The sequence below is a fragment of the Copidosoma floridanum genome, unplaced genomic scaffold (genome assembly GCF_036245765.1).
Source record: "Copidosoma floridanum isolate Cflo_tuat_1 unplaced genomic scaffold, Cflo_Japanese_pri ptg000013l, whole genome shotgun sequence".
In the NCBI taxonomy this organism is placed as follows: Eukaryota; Metazoa; Arthropoda; class Insecta; order Hymenoptera; family Encyrtidae; genus Copidosoma; species Copidosoma floridanum.
In genome coordinates, this window is record NW_028321890.1 from 21,410,286 (window position 1) to 21,435,267 (window position 24,982).

The window sequence follows — 24,982 nt, forward strand, 5'->3', positions numbered from 1 at the left end:
GGTGTGCATTCCAAAGCTCCGAGCTCCGAGCTCCGATCCGATGGTAACGCCAGAATAACCAGAACGGATCGAAACGTAACGTACCCTGTCTCGGCTCGGCTCCTTGCGGCCTGAGCCAATGCGCGTTTTTACTATTTTACATTGTGTTTCTTTTAATACAAACAATCAACAAATTCTAACAAAGCCTACTCTGGCTTTAAAACATTCCATACTTAATTGTAAGTGTCACCTCGCAAAGGATTCAAAGTAAGTACCGACTTGATCTCGAGAGAAGCTTGCTGCGCATATTATAACCTCTAAAGCTTTCCGGCTTCCATCGTGTTTACGTCCGTGTGTGTATATGTATGGGCGAATGTTTGTCTCCTAAACAATTTCTTTGACGGTGACCTTATCAGGTTTTATATTATTGCTCAGGATCCAGGAAGCATGTACTTCATCTGTTCGACATCCTCCGGTTCTCTGAGTACTTAAATCTTGATTGTAAGTTAAATCGTGCTTAATGGAGTCGAAACTCCGAACAGTGTGTTTGTGTTTATGTGTGTGTGTGTAGACGCAATAACTTTGTTTGGTTACCTTCAATTCTTTTGTCGTTTTGTTTTTTTTTTTTTTTTTTTTTTTTTTTCAAGCTCCGGGTTTCCCTTTCATGATTTTAACTACTTAGAGGTCAAGAGGTTGTAAAGATTATTTTGCTCTATTTTTGACTCGTACAATACATGCACATAAGTAGTACCTAACTATTATCGCATAAGCAAGTATTTATGGATTCGATTTAAGTACTTAATTTAACACCAAAGTCACTATGTATAGTAAATACTACGTGTATGTATACTATCTATTAGAATTAAGATTAAAATGACGGCGTCATTAAATAATCATTCTCTTTCAGGTAAAAAAAGCAATGGCTGCTCGACTTCTAAAAGATCCAGCGACTGCTGGAAGCAGAATATTCATAGGTCATCTCCAGACTGAAGATATGTCCCGTAACGAGTTGGAAGACCACTTCTCCAAGTATGGAACGATTGTTGGTTCATTGCTGAACAGAGGTTTTGGTTTTGTACAATTTGAGAATGAATTGGATGCTCAGAATGCCATAAAAAACGAAAATGGCTCTATGTTTAAAGGCAGAAGAATAGGTAGAGTACAATTGTATCTTAACAATTTTTTTTTTTTTTTTTCATCAAGCAGCTAGGAGATTATGTCTTAATGCCCTTAATTTTGATTTTTTTTTTATTCAAAGATGTGAAGCCAGCCACAGGCGGCAAAGCAGCTGTCGCTGCTGCCGCTGCTGCTGCTGCAGCTGGTGGTGGTGGTGGCGGCGGCGGTGGTGTTGGCTCTGGCAATTCTGGGGGTCCTGGTGGTCCAGGAGGTTTCGGAAACGACTCTTTCAACAGCGGCAACTTTGGAGGTGGAAATCAGGGCTTCAATAATTCCAAACCATTTGGAAATGATAACCAATTCAATCGAGGTGGTGGTCCTGGATTAGGAGGACCAGGAAATCTTAGTGGAATGGGAGGACCAGGAAATCTTGGTGGAATGGGAGGACCAGGAAATCTTGGTGGAATGGGAGGACCAGGAGGTGCTAATAGTGGATCAGGAGGCCCAGGAGGTGTTAGTGGTGGACCTGGCGGTTCTTTCAACGATCAAGAAGACTTTAATAATAGAAACGATTCGTTTAATCCAAACAAAGATCAAAATAATGGGCCACCCTTTGGAGGTCCTGGAAATCGAGGTGGTCCTGGAAATCAGAATAAAAACCAAAATCAAGCGGGAAACCAAAGGCAAAGAGGAACTCGAGGTGGTAAAAATCGAAAAAATAGAGATTCCTCTATGGATGATCGCATGGGTGGAGGTATGGATGATCCGTTCAATGATCGAATGGGAGGACCCGGCGATCGCATGGGAGGACCTGGGGATCGGATGGGAGGACCTGGGGATCGAATGGGAGGACCTGGTAATCGCATGGGAGGACCTGGCGATCGTATGGGAGGACCCGGTGATCGCATGGGAGGACCCGGTGATCGCATGGGAGGACCTGGCGATCGAATGGGTGGACCCGGTGATCGCATGGGTGGTGGTATGAGCGGAGGCATGGGTGGTGGTATGGGAGGAGGGATGGGTGGGGGCATGGGAGATTCAGGAAGAGATCTCGGATCTGGCTTAGGATCAAGCTTCCGATCAGGATTAGGTGGCGGTCTTGGAAGTGGATTAGGCAGTAGTTTTGGTAGCCTCGGGAGTGGTATTGGTGGAAGCTTAGGAAGTAGCTTTAGAGACAGAAGCCCACTGGGAAGATCTGGACGGCCCATGGACGACAAATCAAATCCATTAGCCAACTGGGAACTCAATAAACCATCACAGGTTGGGTCTGGAGGTCCTGGCCCGGGTGGGCCACCTGGACGTGGAAGCTTTGGTGGTTTTGGTGATCACAAGAGTCGCTTTGATGACTTCAAAGGACTGGGAGGTCCTGTAGTATCTGGAGGACCTGGAGGCCCACTAAGAGATGGACCAGGATTTGGGTAGACGTTTATTTTTATTTATTTATTTATTTTAAAAATTTTTTTTCTGTTTATAAGTAACCATTATTTAAAACTTTGGATCCATTGGTACATTATTAATTGATATTTTTCAGCCCAGCTGTACCAAATGACTATCCATCAATCGCTGCAGAGAAAAATGATTGTGAAATTATCGTAGTCAACAAAATGTTAACGTAATATATTCATACATATCATATCTAAATGAACAACCTCTGTATGCTCGTAAGCAAGAAGATTAATTTTTCTATGATTTTTATATTTTTACAGAGAGTATGCCGAAATGATCGAATCACGTTTGAAAAAGGAAGGATTAACAGTTGACTTACTCTTCCCAAATGAAGATGTACCACTGACTCGAGTACTTGGAAACATATGCAGTCGCGGTTGTTTGTACGCCATTGTTATTACACCTACTAATGAAAAACACCGCTCGTTAACTTTAAATATCTTACATGGATTGCCACAAGGTAATATTATATGTCGTACATGAGTAGCTATTACATAGTGATTCAGTTCAAAGATATATAATTTCAAATTTGGGATGCTTGTATTTATTACAGAGCACAGAAACATGCCAGTCGAAGATGCTGTATCGTTGATTGGGCGTGATTTTAAAAACTACAAAACCGGAGGAAGATCTGTACCATCGAATATCCCTCAGTCACTTGACCGTCATCCTGATGCTATCCAAGTTCTTCTCAATATGTTGGCAGATAATCTTCAGTTGACTGTACTTCAGTATGAGGGCTTGATAAAGTACTTAACCATAAGGCGAGAAGAGCAAGTACAGCTAGAATTAGGCGAAGATTTGAAAACTCTAGGCGCAACACCTTTGGTCAGCGACCCGAAACAGGCCGAGCTACAGTCTAGAATATTAAACATACTCAACAGCAACAAAAACCCATCGGCAGCACCGGTACCCCCAGTTGTCGAAGCTGCACCTAGTCCAGTTCCACCTCCAGCAGGTAAAATAACCGCAGTAACGTAGTTTTGCTCTGTGATGACTATGATGCCGATCGCAACCGTAGATTGTGCATCAAACTTTGTTTTTGTCCGAAAGATAACTCAACACGCACCGTACGGTTCTCATCGTATTCCGCCAATGTTTTCGCGATCTGTTTTTTACGTCTCCATATCCTGATTTGTTTCCAGCTTGTTTTCGTTCAAATATCGTAAATATTTGCGTTTATCGTTTGAATCGAAAAAATGTTTTTAAAAAACAAGCATAAGACAATCATCCTTTAGCGCATTAGTTCTGCGCCGTTGCGTTTTTCATTGTTACTGTGCGATACATCGACAACCCTCTGAACTACCTAAAATCATTTTTTTTTTTTTTTTTTTTTTTTTTTTTTTTTTTTTTTTTTTCATTTATGATTTTTTAAACAAGCGATCTTATACCCTACGATTGTAATTAATTAATTGTGGTACCGTTTGCGTGTAACATTTTTTTGATACGTTTTATTTTTACTTTCTACATTTGAAGTTTGAAAGGTGTTGGAAAGTTTCTTGATTAGCGACTTCGTTTGTGCTTAATACGTATGCTTGAGTAGTCGCGAGTCGAAAAGTTAGATTATCACCGTCTTCAAAAACTTTCAACGTAATACTCTGCATTTTATCGTCCAAGCGGATGAAATTTTTTTTTAAATACTGCTTTTAAATCGATATCCGCTCTGGTTAAACTGCAAGGACGACTCAATTACACATTCCAATGCCGTCTTTTACGTATGGAATGCATAGCGTGCAGAATATCTACATTACGCATCGATTTTTAATCGGGAAAGGAACACGCGATGATGCGATTTTGTGTTTCTGCGCTTAGCACCTGTATGTTTTCGTTACTTATGAAAGTAAAATTCGCATCGTATGTGAAAAATATTTGTTTAGGATCGTGTAAACAACATGCTTCTACCGGAGTGAATTCGTATTTTAGAATAGTTTTAGAAGGGAAAACTTTAAATTTTCAAAAGTGTGAACAAAAATACTATGATAAAATAGTATTAAAAAAAAAAAAAAAAAAAAAAAAATTATCTATGGTTTTGCGCATTTTGCGCATAATCGTTTCTGGAAAAGCCGTTTTTACGTTTAATGTATTTCTGAAAGCTTTTAATCACGTACAGCCACTTAGGTTTGAAGTTTACGATTTCCTAAATCTTTAGACAGTATATTTACAGTATCATCCACTCTAACTTCATATCAATATTCATAATCGAGCTGTTTGCACTTTTTCAATCTTGTGCAGATTACAGATTTGTGTGTCTTAATACATATAATTTTATTCTTATAATCGTTATAAGATTAGTGTTAGGATAGATATTTCAAAGAATTTGATTCTTTTTCTGAAAGCGTAAGATTTTATACTCTACTATTTTACTACTACGTTGGTTCATGTACAGCTTTGTTTGAAAATCGAGGCTTAATTTTTATAAGGTTTTCATATAAACATGAATATAATACGCATCAAAATGTATGACTTTTTGAATTTTTTCGAAAAGATTAATACATCACAATATTATATAAAGTGTATAAATTTTGTTATTATTGCGTGTAATTTGCGGTTAGATCTGTTTATTATAGAATCTACTTAATATTGCTAGTAATTAGTATCGTTTTACACAGTTACTTTTACAACTAGCGATTATTTTTAGGTCGAGCCTAACATTTAGAAATCTATGTAGCGTTTGTACAGATATTTTTCGCATCTTCCGAAAATTCTGTAAGTACCTGTGATTGACATCAGACGTTTCTTTCATAGGGCCCATAATCTACATTTCTTTAATCTCCAGTATTTTGTATACAATAGGATTTCTATTAATGTAGGTAATTTTTCATGTTTTGTGCATTGCAGTAGTTTTTATCATTCGTTTACAAATGAATCGGCGGTATCTAGGAGAATATGGATTTTATATATATTTTTTTTTTCCATGAGCATAGTAATGCAGCATAATTCTGCATTCAATCACCACATCCATGACGTGCGCGTGACTTTCAAATAATAAATATATAATATAAATAAAAACTAATAAATAATTATAAGAGCTTCTGTGTGCTAGTGGCTTACGGTGGTCATGGTCAGACAAAGGTAAAATAAATGATGACAATAATTATCCTATACTACAAATGAATCTTTCAAAGGGAACTCGCGTCTCAAGTCTAATATCACGTGCGTTATTTAACCACCATCGGTCACTCAGTCAAATAATTTTCATTACACATTGTAGAAAATCAAACTACATAACACAACATTTACCAAAAGTGACAAAAGCCATTGCAAACTTATTTTACACCTAAAAACTTTTTTTGTTTTTTTTGTTTTACCATTCATATTTCACAGCATCTCTTCAATGAAACTAATTGGGTATGTATTTCTTTGTATTAGCAGCAGTGACGTCGAATATGCCCGGAAATCCAACGGTCCCAACAAGCACGGTTACGCCTTCACCTCTGCTGAACAATCCCACTGTACAGAAGGCACTTGATAGCCTATTTCAGGGCAATTTGTTGAAAAACATTGGCGATCAGCAACAACAGCAGTCGGTTCCGGTAAATTCTTCCGGTCCGACTCCGCTTTTTGCTGCCTTTTCCAATATGAATCGTTTCTAAGCTCAAGATAAGATAAGAAGAAATAAGAATAAAGTCGCGTCTTTATTTCCTCCTCCCGCCTTCATCATCTACCTTTTCTGTAATTATCCTTTTTTTTACTCTTACAGTAAGTACCTTTCCCTTTACCTTCTAATTCGATGCATTTTTTTATTCAATAATTATAGACCAATTAAAATATATGTGAACAGCATGTATGTATTCATAACGACTAGATTGGCTATTATAATAGTTGTGACATAATTAACTGAACTTGTAATAAATGTCTCTGTACTCTCAAACGACGAGCCGTTTTTTTTTACAAACCTCTATGATATCGAACAATCTACCTTTGATTGAATAAAGTATGTATTTAAATTGTATGCATGTTTTGGTGTGCCACCCTTCCAATCCTTTCTCCGTAAGAATTTTGTGTTTCTGAGAATTCTCACGACTGGACTCGAAGATGATGTGAAAATTAAAAGTAAGTAAAATTTACTTATCACAATAAATGCGTACAGTGATGTAGTCTGGTTGTTTAAATATCACGTTTACGGATCTATAAATGTAAAAGATGAATCCATTATTACTGATATTTCAGGGTAACTACCAAGCGTTTGCAGCAGCAGCAGCAGCAGAACTAATAGCGAATCTCAAACTACAAAAGCTTTGAAAAAAAAAAAAAAAAAAAAAAGTGTGAGAAAAAAAACAAGCATCAGTCACTTTGACTAAAAATGACTAGAAGCAAAGTAGGGCAAACTCAAGCTTTGCAAACGTAAGTCGATTCGTGAAATTTACCCAGGTAATAACTCTTGAGGTACTCAACGCCGTGGACGATCTCCTCGCTGGGCATCTTCACCTCGGCATGTAGCAGGTTCAATACACTTTTCACCGCTTCGATGTCATACTTGTTGTGCATCAGTCTTTTTCTGTATGGCTTTAATTTCTCGACAAGAGGCTTGTTCATCTTCGAGATGGAGCCTACGTGGTTCCTCAAGATCTCGGTGTACGTGGGCCAGTCTTCCTTACACGCCTGGCAGTCGCACTTGAAAAAGTACTCCTCAAACATTTTGCTGCGACGCTCGCGCCTGTCCATGTACTGATAGCCACCTCCGTAGCAAGTGAATATCTGATCGCCCGGGTGAATGGGCTCCGTAGCGCGTGAGATCATGGTGAGACCGTCAAAGTGTCGAAAAGTGTTTGGAGCGCACGAGTGGTTCATCAAACTGCACGTGACGTACAGACCCGATCCAGATTTCACGCTTATCTCTTGCTGAACCTAAACAAAATCCAAATAATAGTTTAACCTTAAGTAGAATTTTATGTACTTTCGCAATAAAAAAAAATAAATAAAAAAAATGCATTAAATGTAATGCTTTTGAATAATAAAACCATACCAACCGAGTACGAATTCGACGACACTATGACGCAGTTGCGAAATATGAGCGTACCGCAGAACTTGACGTCGTCTTTTTCAACGGCTTCCCTGAGTTCGTCCATTTCATACTTTTTCCCAAAGAATTTCGTAACCACGGCCAAAAGCACAGCGGCCAGGGCTGATATGCAGGCAAAGGCACTGACCTCCATCAAGGGACGCGTGTCCAAGTTTGTGGACAAACTGAGCGCGCACCTGGTGTCGTGGCCCAAAAATTTCCCATCGTCCGTGAATCCCGCTGTTCTGTTATCTGTACGGGCAAATCGGTTACCGCGTGATTTATGGTGCGGGCGGGAAAACGGCACTTTTCGGGTTACCTGGATTTTTTTCGGCTATCTCCGCGTCTCTGCGCACCTCGTCTATGGCCGTGCCATTTTTCGTCTCTATTATCAGCATGCGTATGATTTTCGTGAGTATTCGTATCTTGTTCTTGTCCAGCTTGAGCAGCTTGGAAAGCACCGCGAGTATGGGGCACTCGGTGCCATGGGCCACCTCCCAGTCCCGCGTCTTGCATTTTTCCGAGCAGTACTGGGCGACGGGGCACGCCGGGCACGGTATCAAGTTGTAACTGCGCTCCAAACAGTGGTGACAGTGCGTGTAGTACCTAAGCGCGAAGAGAACAACATCACACGAGGTAATTAACACTCTTTCGTCAAACAATGATAACAACGCATCCATACTCTAATTGTTCAATGACCAATATTTGTTTCAGCCTAGCACTCACTTTTCCCTGTAGACGACGTAAGCGTACGGCTTCTCCATGGCAACAATGTCCCCGGGCTGGAACTCCTCGGTGGCCTCCAGGTACCTCCCGTACTTTTGGGAGTAAGCGATCCGCACACCCTTGCTCAGAGCCGGGGCCTCCTCGCTGGGACCGTGGGCAAAGGACAGCTCCCTCTCCTCGACGATGTACCTGGCCGGGCTCTTCCTCCCCTTGGACATCAACTCGTCGAGATCATCCGTGGCACAGGCTTCGGGGGCAGCTCGGTCGTCGTCGATGAACTTCCTGATCATGGCGAGGTCGCCCTCGATCGGCTCCTGGTTGGGGTCCCCAGTGGCAGGCAGGTCGTTCATGTTGAGGTCCTTGGGCCGGTAGAGCTGGCGAACGGCCTCCACGGCCTTCTGGGCCCGATCCTTGAGCTTCCTCTGCTTGTCAGGCGGGTAGCCGTGGACCAGGGCTGCGTCTATGTCGATCAGGCACTCGCGGTACAGCTTCTTGCGGTAAAGGGCCGCCGAACGATTCGCCAGGGCCAGGGCCATGGATCCTCGGCTCGGCGCGTAAGCTAGGCTCATCGTGTACTTTTCTATCGCCTCGTCGTCGTCGCCCGACACGAAGCTTTGGTTACCTGAAACGCCGAGCACTGCGATGTAAGCATTTTTCCCTGATTTCAATAAAGCTTGCGAACCATCGATCACTCTCCGTCTTTTTCATTGGAACATTTTTCTCTTTTTCCACATCCCAATCGGAGAGTCAGCGTATTTGTATTTTTTTTTTTATCCAAAGCGCGCAAAAACACATTTAACGCAATGAACGATGTATGCATATTTTTTTGCTTTTCTCTCAAATTTAATCAAGACCCGGCAACGCGTGAACGCGGGTCTATAAAAATTGATGTTACCCTCCTCCCTGAACCTGGCCGAGTCCTCCTCGTTCTTGGCATCGGAGTCCAGCGGGGGCATCTTCGTCTTGACCATGTTGCTCAGCACGTGGCTGACCAGCGCCTCGCACTCCTTTTGCAGTCCGTACCCGGCGTGCGAGTTGTTCCTCTGCACCGCCGTTATCAGCTCCTTGGCCAACTCCATAACGACGAGCTACTCTCAAGCGTACATACATATATATATATTCATTACATACACTTTAGCGAAACTCGGACGAAACCGTCCGTACAAGTAAGTAATTTTTCTTGCTTTTTTATTTTTTATTGTTTCTCCTTAATGAGTAATTTTTCTCGATACTTGCGACAATTCCTCGCTCAATTATGTAATTTAAATGCGCATTGGGGTGACAGAGCGCCCGAGCGCGAAACACTCGATGGACGATTTTTTCTTTCTTTTCCAACCGATGGCGGTAGATCGTTAAAAAAAAAAAAAAAAAAAAAAAAAAACCAATTCGTACTATTAAAACATAATGTACGTAGGTGTATATAATTATATTTACCGTGTAATTGTGTGGGCAAACAAGCCGTAGATGATAATATAGTTGGATAGGGGGTATATGCGCCCGTGTGCGCGATTGCGAACTAAATTAGCCGAGGCTATCGGTATACGCTTATACCGAGCAAGGTGGATGCACCGGAGAGGAATAGCGGGTAAAATCGAGCAACGAGACTAACACTCGGGGACTAAAATTACCCCCCTGCTGGTGCTACCTCTATTTGGTATACCCACATTTGTACATACGTACCTATACGTGATATAGCGAAGGCGGAGCCCGTAGGGTTTGCTTTTATATGCCCACTTATGCAATGCTTTCTCGCCTCGTGTTGTAAGTATTATTGTACGTTATACACGCGCTCTCTCTCTTTCGCCGGTCTCTCCGACTTCTTGCGCTTGGAGCTATTAGGTGGTACACTCCCAGCCGCTGCTGCAGCTGCCTCGATTATAATTAAATCACCCACCGTTGTTTTACCACTTTGCTCAGAGATTTTTTTTTTTTTTTCAACCGTCGATTCCTACAAATGTCGACAAGATATTTTTTGTGCCATTTTTTACATGCTAACACAGGTACACCACTTGTACGATGAACGATACATTTACTAATATTTAGCCATTATGATTTATACATTGATACGTACACGCAGGAAGATCTCCTACTGCTGTATATCCTATGAACAATTTTGTTGAAAATATATGAATGTTTGTTGAAACGAAAAACGCTCAGCTCGTCTTTTATCCACACACCTTCTGTAACTTTATTTTGTTATTAATATTATTTGCTAATTATGGTATTATTGAATAAAAAAATGGTTTTTAAAAGGTAAGTAAAAAAAAAAAAAATACTTACATACCAAACAAAACGATTGATCCAGTGCACTTTCTTTGACAACTAAAGCGTGTACACCCAATTGGCGTGTTTTAACGATGATGGATCAAGTGTTTTTGTGATTTAATTATTTTTGGCACTGCCGTGAGAATCACAAACATTGTCGAAAGACGTCCGAGCGAATGGCCAAATTACCTGGTGACAATTACGTAAGTCCGGTGCAAGTGATGGTGGTTATTTATTCGATTTTGCCGCTGGCCGAAGAACCAGGTCCATGAATCATCCGAATATCGTTCGCTTAATGGACTAACGAAGAGAGCGGACGCGGCAAGTGTCAAGTGGGCTGCTAAGGCTGTTTGAATGGATATATAGGTAGTATCTAAATGGCTCTAACAAGCAAGCTATATATTTGCGAGCCTTCGTATAATTGTTACCATTAAAATTTAAGCTAACAATTAAAGTGCCCCGCGGTAATCAAGTTGTGTTGGCTCGTAGCCAGGTTTTTTTTTTTTCAATCAAGCTCTGTTTTTTTATTTATTTATTGCTGTGGCCCGTTTGCTTATGATTTTACATACTTGCACGTTGAAATGGAAATTGAAAGGTAAAAGGGAGGAATGATTGATTTAAAACTGCTTAGGAATCGAATTGAAATATCTTTATTCACCAAAAATCACACAATTATGTATTAACATCTAAGTAGAATGAAATGCGATGTGAAATTTTCACAATATTTCGAGTGACAGGTGTTTCGATTTAAAGCTACATTTAAAAAACAAAAAAATTAAAGCATGTATACTGCTTGTATAACGTGAGAATCGATAAAATCACATTAAATGAAGATGCATAGTATTATGTACATTACATTTTTAAGTGTTATTAAAATTCTTATTATTATATAATAGTAAAATTGTCCAGCTGGTGATATAAATAAATTAAAACCGATAAGTGATGTATATAATCAAGAGATCAGCAATCAGAGGATCATCATATTCCTTTCAAACTGCATAGTTAAAAATACAATTTTCAATCTTATGCTACATTAAAAATTTCACTAATTCACATAGTTCAGTCAAGTCAACAATTTCATTTGCCCTTGCACTCGGGTTACTTCGCATTGAGAGTATAAAAAAATCCTTATACAGTCAATTAAAATATAAGTTTCTTTTAACTTCTTTGGATTAGAAATATATAGACTTTTCATTTCGCACTTTGACACTAAACATCCGACTTGAGAGTCGCGACGAATCACATGCAGTTATACATTATTTTACTCATTTTGCAGTCGCTCTCTTTTTATTACTTTATTTTTTTAGTGTTTCCCGTGTTAGTCTTTGTCAAATAGTTGCCATGTACACCGTTTATTCTTACATTATAGTTTTATTTAAGAATAACTTGTCAAAAGACCGACTTACGTGTTTTTCGTTAGAATCTTTATATTATTAATTTTATTTTAATACAATAGCACATATTTTTTTCACAGATAATTACAGAGTAGCGACACTCTAGTCAAAATAAAAAAGCAGTTCTAAGTAGTGAATAGTCAGTTTTTATCTGCCAAGCCTCATTAGGATAAGTCAGCTCTTAGCATAAAATTATTAATCTCTACAACGACGTTTCGTTATTGCTTGTAAAATTACCAAGAAAACACGTCAAGAGAGAAAGTTTTAAGCTAAACGAAAATCTCAATCCCTTCAATTAATTCAAATCGCCTATTATACAAATTTGTAATCGATCATTGCGTTTGCAAACATTCTCAACAATTTCTTTACTTTTTTAAAAGAGCTATAAAATACTGAAGTATTAGTTGTCTAAAATTCATTTTGCATTGAATATTGCATTGCTCATTAAACACAATTATTAAGTAGTGCAAGAGAATATACACAACGCGCATGCACAAACAATATAATTTGTGCGCCTTTTTCAAAACGAGGTTTGAGCATACATACCTTAATTTTTTCTCAATCCTTGAATACATAAACAATTGATTTGCTTATGCATTGTTTGCTGTTGAGATCATCAATCTCAAAGTAAACAATGCTCTCTGGTTATTTTTTTTTTTATCATTTGGTAAGACTGTACCCTACCTCGCTGAGAAAATATTCATGGTACTGTTGGCGTTGCGTTTTCTTACAAGACGAGCTGCAACTGTAAAAAAATTTCATCGTTTAAAAGAGACAAAGGTGATATTTCATATTTAAAAAAATGTATTTCTGTCAAGTATACTTACTATTAGCGTCTTTAATAGTTAACGGTCTTTCAAGAACTTTTTGAAGAACATCGATCCATTGCATCCTATCATCTTCATTTTGAGCCGAAAGAAGGTAAGTCCTGTCTGGCGTCTCAAGAGTAAAAGAGCACCCTTGATCACGAGCACCTGCAGGAACGCCCATTTTTACCGAGTAACCCTCTGAACAATGTCCTATGAATATTTCTCCTTTTGGATAGGCATCCTTGAAACAAACATTTCATCATTCAATTAAATAATAGCGAATAACATAAAATACCTGTAATCTAGTCATTAAAATTACCATAGGATCATCGTGATACATTAATTTGCGGTTATCGAGTGTGAACCAACGCTTTTTGTAAGCATCAGTAGGTCTCGGTCCTGTTTTCCACAAATATCCCTCTTTAAGGAAATCCTTGGTAAGTTGACCAATTAACTCGTCATCAGATGCGCCAGGATATGCTAGCTGCAGTAGATGCAACTGTGCACATCTAATAGCAAAATACCAGTTGATTATTATTTTAGGATCTTCATGATAAACATAAATGTGACGCGTTGTTCCATCCTTTAGAAATGAGATTTGAAGGCTATTTTGATTTCCAGTCTTGTTAGGGACAAACGATACGTTCAATTCTGATAACTGCAATACTGCTTTTGGTTCCTGTGTCATAATTAAAAGTGATTTTACAAATTTTGACGCTAAATTGACTTTACTACTTACAATCAAAAATACGACAAACGTATCTCACCTTATTTTCTTTAACGTAATACTTCAAGGTGTTTTCCGACTCTTTAAGTACAAACTTCCTGGGCTGATACCTGGCATCTTCCTTTCCCCTTTTCATCAAAAACCCTTCCATAAATCCATTCATGTAAGGATTCTGTCTCTCGGGATAATAGAACTCTTGTGTTTCGTACTTTGCTTTGATCCACTGCTCTATCAGTACTCTACCAAAAAAAAAGCTAGTTATTCATCTTACACTGCACTCAAGTAGGCAATGAAAAAAGAAAAGGAAAAAACGGCTTACTGAGGCGAATCAGGACCGGGTCTTATGTAACAGGCAGGTACTCTGTCCTCGTATCGCAATTTCGCCACGGTGTTACCCACCTCACGCATTCTTTCCACTTGCGAGTCTTCCCATCTGTCGAGCCTGAGATGCTTTACTTTTGATATGTGTGCCCCCATGGAGCGATGCACACCCGCGCATCGGGTGCACACAAATACCCCGATGTTGTACGATGCCCATTCTGGTGCTGCATAAGAAAGAAATACAAAATAGCGAGAAGCGAATTAATTAGACACTGTTAACGAGAAGCTAACGTGATTGTAAAACGCATGACAATCACTTCGACATTGAGAACTGGAGCGATAAACAAACGATGTATAAAAAAATGCTCATTTCTCATAATTGTTATCTTGACAGTGTTTTGACATTTTCAAGTAATGAATCATCATTATCCGGAAAGAGAAGAAAATTCCAGAAATTACAAATGTAATCTATGCATACAGATGTAAACATTCGTATACTTGAACTGACAGCATTGCACGCGTGTATGTCAAAAAGTATTGCAATAACTGCGTATCATAAGAAAAGTACTTGCAAAACAAAACAAAGTCAAATGTCAAGTATCTACATTGCAGCAATGCCCAAAATGATGCAAATTTTCCCCCAAAACAACAGAGACGAAGATGACGCGCATGAAAGCATTGGTAAAAAAAGGGGGTTCAATAATTTACTCAAACAGTTCAAGGGAGAAGAAAAAAAATAGGCTGTCAAGTAAAAGAAAACACGATAAATCATTCAAAACGTCCAAACGAATGAAAGGTTGCCCCCCGGAGTCTGAAGGAAGAACATAAACAACACAAACGCGCGTCTTCTCGGAGCGTGCAATTTTTTGTTGTTGTTGGGGAGCAACCAGCCAATTCCCGTGTATGACATACGGCTCGTTCGAGAGCTCATCTAACGCGGCATCTTATCCTGGAACTCACACTTGGCTTCGCAATCGGCACACACGTCGTTTCCTGGCTTCTTCAGGAGCTCCATGAGATACTTTTCATTCTCGTCCGCCATCTTGGCACTTACTACTCAACAACACAACACCGATACACACAGAGAGAGTGAAAAATATATAGGGTGTATTCCGCAAATGCTGCCAGCAGTTAAGTTACGTAGGTCGTGGTAACGCCGCATGGTCGGGCAGCGCTAGCGTCAACCTGTACTAACTGTCGGTGGGTTCCGCATGTCAACAAACTTTGATATTTTTTACTGTTTTCTCTCCCATGCCATCTGATATTTCGGAGTTTGTTGACATGCGGAACCCACCGACAGTTAGTACAGGTTGACGCTAGCGCTGCCCGACCATGCGGCGTTACCACGACCTACGTAACTTAACTGCTGGCAGCATTTGCGGAATACACCCATAGTCCGCAGGCTAAGTATACGTCCTTAACCGCCTTTTTCACTAACGTTTATAATAATGATTGAGACAATCAATGATTGTATCATGAGTTTTTGTATAAAGTTCAATTTATACAAATAAGTTGGTAAATATAGGCACACATGATTAATATTTAAACATTTTAAGCTGTATAAATATATAACATAGATTCCAAATATGCATTATTACCGCTGGAATATGCTAACAAAACCAAATATCCGTCTTTCTCACCCAGCAAAATAATAGGTATCTGTATAATCCTGTATCAATTTATTGCACACATGCGAAATGTTCAATGACAGTAAACAATGACATAATTTCAAACTTTACTTTTAACTCTTCATTTCACACGTAATTTTACAATGCAATTGATAAATTATTATTCATACAAAAGTATTAATATTCTTATAGGAGGTCAATTTTCAGGCAAAAGATTATTTGTAAACTTGCCGTAAACAGCACAGCCAATGTCAACTTTTTATTTTCTATCTACACAACTAGTTGCGGCTGGTTTTAGCGTTTCAGATTTCTAAACTAAAAAGTGGCCCTAAAATTCTGAAGGAAAGCTTTAGATATTTTAGGCCCTAGAGCCATGTTGTCAATTATAAACCAGCCGCAACTTATTTGACAGATACAAAATGAAAATTCAACATTTTCTGTGCTGTTTGCGGCAAATTTACAATTTATCTATTACTCGAAAGTATACATATATAGGAGGTTAATATTCGTATAAAACATACACTGCAAACTTGCCGCAAGTAGCACAAACATCGTTAATTATTTATTTTGTATCTATTTCAAGAGTTGCGGCTGGTTTATAAGTGACTAAATGGCTCTAGGGCTAAGCTGCCTAAGGCTCTCCTTCAGAATTTCAGAAGCAATTTTTGGCCAAAAAAATCACGACCGCTAGATGGCGCTGATCCAAATGATTATAACTACTTATAGTAGAGCCATTTAATCAATTATAAACCAGCCGCAACTAATTTCGTAGATACAAAATAAATAGTTAAAGATAATTGTGCTACTTGCGGCAAGTTTGCAGTGTATGTTTTACACCAATATCGACCTCCCTTATATTTACACTTTCGGGTAATAGATAAATTGTAAACTTGCCGCCAATAGTGCGAACAATGTTCACTTTTTATTTTGTATTTATCAAATTAGTTGCGGCTGATTTATAAATGATTAAATGGCTCTAGTATAAGTATAGTAATAATCATTTGGATCAGCGCCATCTAGCGGTAGTGATTTTTTTGGCCAAAAATTGCTTCTGAAATTCTGATGGAGAGCTTTAGGCAGCTTAGCCCTAGAGCCGTTTAATCACTCATAAACCAGCCGCAACTATTGACATAGATACAAAATAAATAATTAACGATGTTTGTGCTGTTTGCGGCAAGTTTGCAGTGGATGTTTTACACCAATATCGACCTCCCTTATATTTACACTTTCGGGTAATAGATAAATTGTAAACTTGCCGCCAATAGTGCGAACAATGTTCACTTTTTATTTTGTATTTATCAAATTAGTTGCGGCTGGTTTATAAATGATTAAATGGCTCTAGTATAAGTATAGTAAAATAATCATTTGGATCAGCGCCATCTAGCGGTAGTGATTTTTTTGGCCAAAAATTGCTTCTGAAATTCTGATGGAGAGCTTTAGGCAGCTTAGCCCTAGAGCCGTTTAATCACTTATAAACCAGCCGCAACTATTGACATAGATACAAAATAAATAATTAACGATGTTTGTGCTGTTTGCGGCAAGTTTGCAGTGTATGTTTTACACCAATATCGACCTCCCTTATATTTACACTTTCGGGTAATAGATAAATTGTAAACTTGCCGCAAACAGCACAAACATCGTTAATTATTTATTTTGTATCTATTTCAATAGTTGCGGCTGGTTTATGAGTGATTAAACGGCTCTAGGGCTAAGCTGCCTAAAGCTCTCCATCAGAATTTCAGAAGCAATTTTTGGCCAAAAAAATCACTACCGCTAGATGGCGCTGATCCAAATGATTATTTTACTATACTTATACTAGAGCCATTTAATCATTTATAAACCAGCCGCAACTAATTTGATAAATACAAAATAAAAAGTGAACATTGTTCGCACTATTGGCGGCAAGTTTACAATTTATCTATTACCCGAAAGTGTAAATATAAGGGAGGTCGATATTGGTGTAAAACATACACTGCAAACTTGCCGCAAGTAGCACAATTATCTTTAACTATTTATTTTGTATCTACGAAATTAGTTGCGGCTGGTTTATAATTGATTAAATGGCTCTACTATAAGTAGTTATAATCATTTGGATCAGCGCCATCTAGCGGTCGTGATTTTTTTGGCCAAAAATTGCTTCTGAAATTCTGAAGGAGAGCCTTAGGCAGCTTAGCCCTAGAGCCATTTAGTCACTTATAAACCAGCCGCAACTCTTGAAATAGATACAAAATAAATAATTAACGATGTTTGTGCTACTTGCGGCAAGTTTGCAGTGTATGTTTTATACGAATATTAACCTCCTATATATGTATACTTTCGAGTAATAGATAAATTGTAAATTTGCCGCAAACAGCACAGAAAATGTTGAATTTTCATTTTGTATCTGTCAAATAAGTTGCGGCTGGTTTATAATTGACAACATGGCTCTAGGGCCTAAAATATCTAAAGCTTTCCTTCAGAATTTTAGGGCCACTTTTTAGTTTAGAAATCTGAAACGCTAAAACCAGCCGCAACTAGTTGTGTAGATAGAAAATAAAAAGTTGACATTGGCTGTGCTGTTTACGGCAAGTTTACAAATAATCTTTTGCCTGAAAATTGACCTCCTATAAGAATATTAATACTTTTGTATGAATAATAATTTATCAATTGCATTGTAAAATTACGTGTGAAATGAAGAGTTAAAAGTAAAGTTTGAAATTATGTCATTGTTTACTGTCATTGAACATTTCGCATGTGTGCAATAAATTGATACAGGATTATACAGATACCTATTATTTTGCTGGGTGAGAAAGACGGATATTTGGTTTTGTTAGCATATTCCAGCGGTAATAATGCATATTTGGAATCTATGTTATATATTTATACAGCTTAAAATGTTTAAATATTAATCATGTGTGCCTATATTTACCAACTTATTTGTATAAATTGAACTTTATACAAAAACTCATGATACAATCATTGATTGTCTCAATCATTATTATAAACGTTAGTGAAAAAGGCGGTTAAGGACGTATACTTAGCCTGCGGACTATGGGTGTATTCCGCAAATGCTGCCAGCAGTTAAGTTACGTAGGTCGTGGTAACGCCGCATGGTCGGGCAGCGCTAGCGTCAACCTGTACTAACTGTCGGTGGGTTCCGCATGTCAACAAACTTTGATATTTTTTACTGTTTTCTCTCCCATGCCATCTGATATTTCGGAGTTTGTTGACATGCGGAACCCACCGACAGTTAGTACAGGTTGACGCTAGCGCTGCCCGACCATGCGGCGTTACCACGACCTACGTAACTTAACTGCTGGCAGCATTTGCGGAATACACCCATAGTCCGCAGGCTAAGTATACGTCCTTAACCGCCTTTTTCACTAACGTTTATAATAATGATTGAGACAATCAATGATTGTATCATGAGTTTTTGTATAAAGTTCAATTTATACAAATAAGTTGGTAAATATAGGCACACATGATTAATATTTAAACATTTTAAGCTGTATAAATATATAACATAGATTCCAAATATGCATTATTACCGCTGGAATATGCTAACAAAACCAAATATCCGTCTTTCTCACCCAGCAAAATAATAGGTATCTGTATAATCCTGTATCAATTTATTGCACACATGCGAAATGTTCAATGACAGTAAACAATGACATAATTTCAAACTTTACTTTTAACTCTTCATTTCACACGTAATTTTACAATGCAATTGATAAATTATTATTCATACAAAAGTATTAATATTCTTATAGGAGGTCAATTTTCAGGCAAAAGATTATTTGTAAACTTGCCGTAAACAGCACAGCCAATGTCAACTTTTTATTTTCTATCTACACAACTAGTTGCGGCTGGTTTTAGCGTTTCAGATTTCTAAACTAAAAAGTGGCCCTAAAATTCTGAAGGAAAGCTTTAGATATTTTAGGCCCTAGAGCCATGTTGTCAATTATAAACCAGCCGCAACTTATTTGACAGATACAAAATGAAAATTCAACATTTTCTGTGCTGTTTGCGGCAAATTTACAATTTATCTATTACTCGAAAGTATACATATATAGGAGGTTAATATTCGTATAAAACATACACTGCAAACTTGCCGCAAGTAGCACAAACATCGTTAATTATTTATTTTGTATCTATTTCAAGAGTTGCGGCTGGTTTATAAGTGACTAAATGGCTCTAGGGCTAAGCTGCCTAAGGCTCTCCTTCAGAATTTCAGAAGCAATTTTTGGCCAAAAAAATCACGACCGCTAGATGGCGCTGATCCAAATGATTATAACTACTTATAGTAGAGCCATTTAATCAATTATAAACCAGCCGCAACTAATTTCGTAGATACAAAATAAATAGTTAAAGATAATTGTGCTACTTGCGGCAAGTTTGCAGTGTATGTTTTACACCAATATCGACCTCCCTTATATTTACACTTTCGGGTAATAGATAAATTGTAAACTTGCCGCCAATAGTGCGAACAATGTTCACTTTTTATTTTGTATTTATCAAATTAGTTGCGGCTGATTTATAAATGATTAAATGGCTCTAGTATAAGTATAGTAATAATCATTTGGATCAGCGCCATCTAGCGGTAGTGATTTTTTTGGCCAAAAATTGCTTCTGAAATTCTGATGGAGAGCTTTAGGCAGCTTAGCCCTAGAGCCGTTTAATCACTCATAAACCAGCCGCAACTATTGACATAGATACAAAATAAATAATTAACGATGTTTGTGCTGTTTGCGGCAAGTTTGCAGTGGATGTTTTACACCAATATCGACCTCCCTTATATTTACACTTTCGGGTAATAGATAAATTGTAAACTTGCCGCCAATAGTGCGAACAATGTTCACTTTTTATTTTGTATTTATCAAATTAGTTGCGGCTGGTTTATAAATGATTAAATGGCTCTAGTATAAGTATAGTAAAATAATCATTTGGATCAGCGCCATCTAGCGGTAGTGATTTTTTTGGCCAAAAATTGCTTCTGAAATTCTGATGGAGAGCTTTAGGCAGCTTAGCCCTAGAGCCGTTTAATCACTTATAAACCAGCCGCAACTATTGACATAGATACAAAATAAATAATTAACGATGTTTGTGCTGTTTGCGGCAAGTTTGCAGTGTATGTTTTACACCAATATCGACCTCCCTTATATTTACACTTTCGGGTAATAGATAAATTGTAAACTTGCCGCAAACAGCACAAACATCGTTAATTATTTATTTTGTATCTATTTCAATAGTTGCGGCTGGTTTATAAGTGATTAAACGGCTCTAGGGCTAAGCTGCCTAAAGCTCTCCATCAGAATTTCAGAAGCAATTTTTGGCCAAAAAAATCACTACCGCTAGATGGCGCTGATCCAAATGATTATTACTATACTTATACTAGAGCCATTTAATCATTTATAAACCAGCCGCAACTAATTTGATAAATACAAAATAAAAAGTGAACATTGTTCGCACTATTGGCGGCAAGTTTACAATTTATCTATTACCCGAAAGTGTAAATATAAGGGAGGTCGATATTGGTGTAAAACATACACTGCAAACTTGCCGCAAGTAGCACAATTATCTTTAACTATTTATTTTGTATCTACGAAATTAGTTGCGGCTGGTTTATAATTGATTAAATGGCTCTACTATAAGTAGTTATAATCATTTGGATCAGCGCCATCTAGCGGTCGTGATTTTTTTGGCCAAAAATTGCTTCTGAAATTCTGAAGGAGAGCCTTAGGCAGCTTAGCCCTAGAGCCATTTAGTCACTTATAAACCAGCCGCAACTCTTGAAATAGATACAAAATAAATAATTAACGATGTTTGTGCTACTTGCGGCAAGTTTGCAGTGTATGTTTTATACGAATATTAACCTCCTATATATGTATACTTTCGAGTAATAGATAAATTGTAAATTTGCCGCAAACAGCACAGAAAATGTTGAATTTTCATTTTGTATCTGTCAAATAAGTTGCGGCTGGTTTATAATTGACAACATGGCTCTAGGGCCTAAAATATCTAAAGCTTTCCTTCAGAATTTTAGGGCCACTTTTTAGTTTAGAAATCTGAAACGCTAAAACCAGCCGCAACTAGTTGTGTAGATAGAAAATAAAAAGTTGACATTGGCTGTGCTGTTTACGGCAAGTTTACAAATAATCTTTTGCCTGAAAATTGACCTCCTATAAGAATATTAATACTTTTGTATGAATAATAATTTATCAATTGCATTGTAAAATTACGTGTGAAATGAAGAGTTAAAAGTAAAGTTTGAAATTATGTCATTGTTTACTGTCATTGAACATTTCGCATGTGTGCAATAAATTGATACAGGATTATACAGATACCTATTATTTTGCTGGGTGAGAAAGACGGATATTTGGTTTTGTTAGCATATTCCAGCGGTAATAATGCATATTTGGAATCTATGTTATATATTTGTACAGCTTAAAATGTTTAAATATTAATCATGTGTGCCTATATTTACCAACTTATTTGTATAAATTGAACTTTATACAAAAACTCATGATACAATCATTGATTGTCTCAATCATTATTATAAACGTTAGTGAAAAAGGCGGTTAAGGACGTATACTTAGCCTGCGGACTATGGGTGTATTCCGCAAATGCTGCCAGCAGTTAAGTTACGTAGGTCGTGGTAACGCCGCATGGTCGGGCAGCGCTAGCGTCAACCTGTACTAACTGTCGGTGGGTTCCGCATGTCAACAAACTCCGAAATATCAGATGGCATGGGAGAGAAAACAGTAAAAAATATCAAAGTTTGTTGACATGCGGAACCCACCGACAGTTAGTACAGGTTGACGCTAGCGCTGCCCGACCATGCGGCGTTACCACGACCTACGTAACTTAACTGCTGGCAGCATTTGCGGAATACACCCATAATATGTCGCCGCTTTTCGAATATAGCTATATATGTATTGATCATATCTCGCTCAGTTTTTAATTAGCGCCATCTCGCGTTGCAGATTTTGGGAATTCAGGGAATTGAGTTAAAAAGTACCCCTAAAGGATTAAAACTCTCGGAAAATCCTCCGCCAGAAAGCGCTAGTGGTGGAACTGCAAAAAGTCACTAGCCTAGTTCGGATAATCTAGTGACTTTTTTAGTTCAAAATCAGCCGCGCGAGATGGCGCTGATTGCAAAACGTGTATGAAAATATTTTTTACACATATTTTCTAAGTTTTTACAAAATTTGGGTTAATAAATTTAAACAATCGTGATATTAACAACGTTTGCGTACTTAATTCTATTTATAAAATACTTAAATAGACTGTACAAGGTATGTTAGTGTTAAAAAAATCAATAAATGAATAAAAGATTGAAAACATTATTACAATTAACTTTTTGTGTCATTAATCTCCAACAGTTAAATGAAATACATAATTTATTTACAAGTTCTTAACAACTAGTTTTAAAACGTAGAGTTTTATAGCATATACAAATAGTTGAAGTACCCAGATAAATTTTTAACAGTTTTGTCGCGCCAATTCCGGGAAAAATTGTGAATTGTACTTTTGTTTCATCATTGGCTTTGCAGATTCGACTGGTAGGGTTGTTGTACCTTGACTTCTTACTTCTGCTAACAATGCTTGAGCTCTCAATCTTTCTACCTTTTCTCTTTCCAATCTTTCTGCTCTCAACTTTTTGAAATCTTCGCTACTTAGACCGCTAGAACTGACTATACCACCAAAAGAACAAGTACTTACGTCAAAGGGCTTTACTACTTGCTTATCCTTATCCTTACTTTTCTTGTGTTTCTTATGCTTCTTGTGTTTCTTGTGTTTCTTATGCTTCTTATGAGATTTTCCACCATCATCACTCGAGCTGCCACTTGATGACTTGTGCTTTTTACGCTTTTTTTTGGACTTGTGGTCATCTTCGCTCGAACTGTCGCTCACCAACGACTTGTGTTTTTTAATCTTTTTTCTAGGTTTTTGACTGCAATCTTCATCAGGATCACGCTTTCTTTTTTTCCCTATTTGAACCATGTTATTGAACACGTCACTTTCAACTTTGATCATATTAGGTTCAAGTTTGACCAAATTTGGTTCAAGTTTGACCGAATTTGGTTCAATTTTGACTCTAGAAGCTAGTATCTTTTTGTTTTTCTTATCCTCCATTTTTTGAGCATTCATTATATTTAAGTATCTCTTAATATCGTGAATAGGATCTTCCACAGCTTTTCTGTTAGGCTTGATTTCGACATTTTTTTCTGGATCACTGACTCTTTTTGGTAATTCATTATACCAACTTTTGCTAACAGCTTCTTTGATACCTTGGCCAAGGTAAGTCAGATAACCAATCTGCTTTTCATACTTTTCTTGCTCTTCTTTTTTGTCCTTCTCATAATCCTTGTTCGTCTTCTTATAGTCTATATTACCTTGTTCCAACTCTTCAAAAAAATTTATATGCTTAGAGGAAGATTTAGACCTACTCTGAACTTGTTTTGGTTCAGCATCATCTGGTAGAACACTCTGATTTTTCTTTCTGGATTCATTCCTCAGAAAATTTATTCTTGCTTCACTTTCCTAATGGATATAAAATAGTCATCAATAAATAGTAATAGACGAGTCATTCATCAATGAGAATACATACAGCTTTGTCAATCCGAGCCTGCTCAATTCTGGCTTCTTCGGCAGCCTTGGCTTCATCCTTGCGAACTCTTGCTATGTTTTCCTTAGTACGCACATGCCACCTGTCAATCACAACCAATACGTTTTTACGTTACATCCACACTTTGTCAAAATTATTAGCTAAAACGTTATATTTTCGGGTACATACCTTTTTTTTGGTAAGATATTCATTTCTTTTTGCTCTTCCAAGGGTTATGATTTTTAAGTTTTCATTTATCTAAATACTTGACGCTGTTTTAAAATTGTACACTTATACGACTCCACATAACTGAAAACCAATTGATGAACTAAAAAAAAAGTGGTTTTTGTTTTGTCTTCATAATAATCAATCAACAAAAACAAACGCAGTCCAAAGATAACAGATCCATTGCAGAGTACACCCATGCCGATAATGACAAAAAAGTTGCCATCTATCTTACCGACGATGAAGAAGAACAAACACGCTTACTGTATAAGTATAGCAATAATTATTTTGGATCAGCGCCATCTAGCGGTCTTTGTTTTTTGGCCAAAAGTGGCTCCTAAAATTCTCAATCAGAGCATTCAGGATTAAAGCCATTTAGTCAATTATAAACCAGCCGCAACTCATGATGAAGCTATAAAATGAAAAAATAACGATACATGTGTTCTTGGCGGCAAGTTAACAATCTATTTTCTACCCAAAATTGACCTCCTATGTGTTTGTACTTTTGAAGATAAATTTTCAAGCATAAGACGTATTGTTAACTTGCCGCCAAAAACACATATATTATTATTTTTTCATTTTATAGCTTCATCATGAGTTGCGGCTGGTTTGTAATTGACTAAATGGCTCTAATCCTGAATGCTCTGATTGAGAATTTTAGGAGCCACTTTTGGCCAAAAAATAAAGACCGCTAGATGGCGCTGATCCAAAATAATTATTGCTACTTACAGTAAAGTCACTTTATTAGTTATAAACC

The 24,982-nt window shown here is 37.6% G+C and overlaps 4 protein-coding genes across 6 annotated transcripts; 1 reads left to right on the forward strand and 3 right to left on the reverse strand.

Moving 5' to 3' along the window:
• Positions 1-24: 24 nt before the first annotated feature.
• Positions 25-6,773, forward strand: Neos (nuclear receptor coactivator protein neosin). Of its 3 annotated transcripts, none has more exons than XM_089591766.1 (7): positions 25-246; positions 887-1,133; positions 1,238-2,513; positions 2,627-2,707; positions 2,802-3,001; positions 3,095-3,499; positions 5,911-6,773. In XM_089591766.1, exons 2-7 carry the CDS (start codon positions 899-901, stop codon positions 6,132-6,134), a joined length of 2,421 nt encoding a protein of 806 aa, XP_089447892.1. In that variant the 5' UTR covers positions 25-246; positions 887-898; the 3' UTR covers positions 6,135-6,773. The 3 variants fall into 3 exon arrangements, with proteins under 3 accessions (XP_089447892.1, XP_089447894.1, XP_089447893.1); XM_089591768.1 differs by having other exon boundaries at positions 5,914-6,772; XM_089591767.1 differs by lacking the exon at positions 25-246 and adding an exon at positions 298-480.
• Positions 6,774-6,870: 97 nt separating this feature from the next.
• Positions 6,871-9,348, reverse strand: LOC106636180 (protein-lysine N-methyltransferase SMYD4). The gene is made up of 5 exons (XM_089591769.1): positions 9,165-9,348; positions 8,270-8,891; positions 7,863-8,149; positions 7,512-7,795; positions 6,871-7,389 (listed from the first exon to the last, which is right to left on the reverse strand). The coding sequence occupies exons 1-5, from the start codon at positions 9,346-9,348 to the stop codon at positions 6,871-6,873; spliced, it is 1,896 nt and encodes a 631-aa protein (XP_089447895.1).
• Positions 9,349-11,168: 1,820 nt separating this feature from the next.
• LOC106636274 (arf-GAP with dual PH domain-containing protein 1) lies at positions 11,169-14,853 on the reverse strand. Its single transcript, XM_014348631.2, has 6 exons — positions 14,746-14,853; positions 13,784-14,009; positions 13,505-13,703; positions 13,057-13,416; positions 12,756-12,978; positions 11,169-12,673 (listed from the first exon to the last, which is right to left on the reverse strand). The coding sequence occupies exons 1-6, from the start codon at positions 14,825-14,827 to the stop codon at positions 12,609-12,611; spliced, it is 1,155 nt and encodes a 384-aa protein (XP_014204117.1). The 5' UTR covers positions 14,828-14,853; the 3' UTR covers positions 11,169-12,608.
• Positions 14,854-22,644: 7,791 nt separating this feature from the next.
• On the reverse strand, positions 22,645-24,470 carry LOC106636290 (uncharacterized). Its single transcript, XM_089591359.1, has 4 exons — positions 24,386-24,470; positions 24,190-24,309; positions 24,004-24,103; positions 22,645-23,936 (listed from the first exon to the last, which is right to left on the reverse strand). Exons 2-4 carry the CDS (start codon positions 24,210-24,212, stop codon positions 22,875-22,877), a joined length of 1,185 nt encoding a protein of 394 aa, XP_089447485.1. The 5' UTR covers positions 24,213-24,309; positions 24,386-24,470; the 3' UTR covers positions 22,645-22,874.
• Between the last annotated feature and the right edge of the window lie 512 nt (positions 24,471-24,982).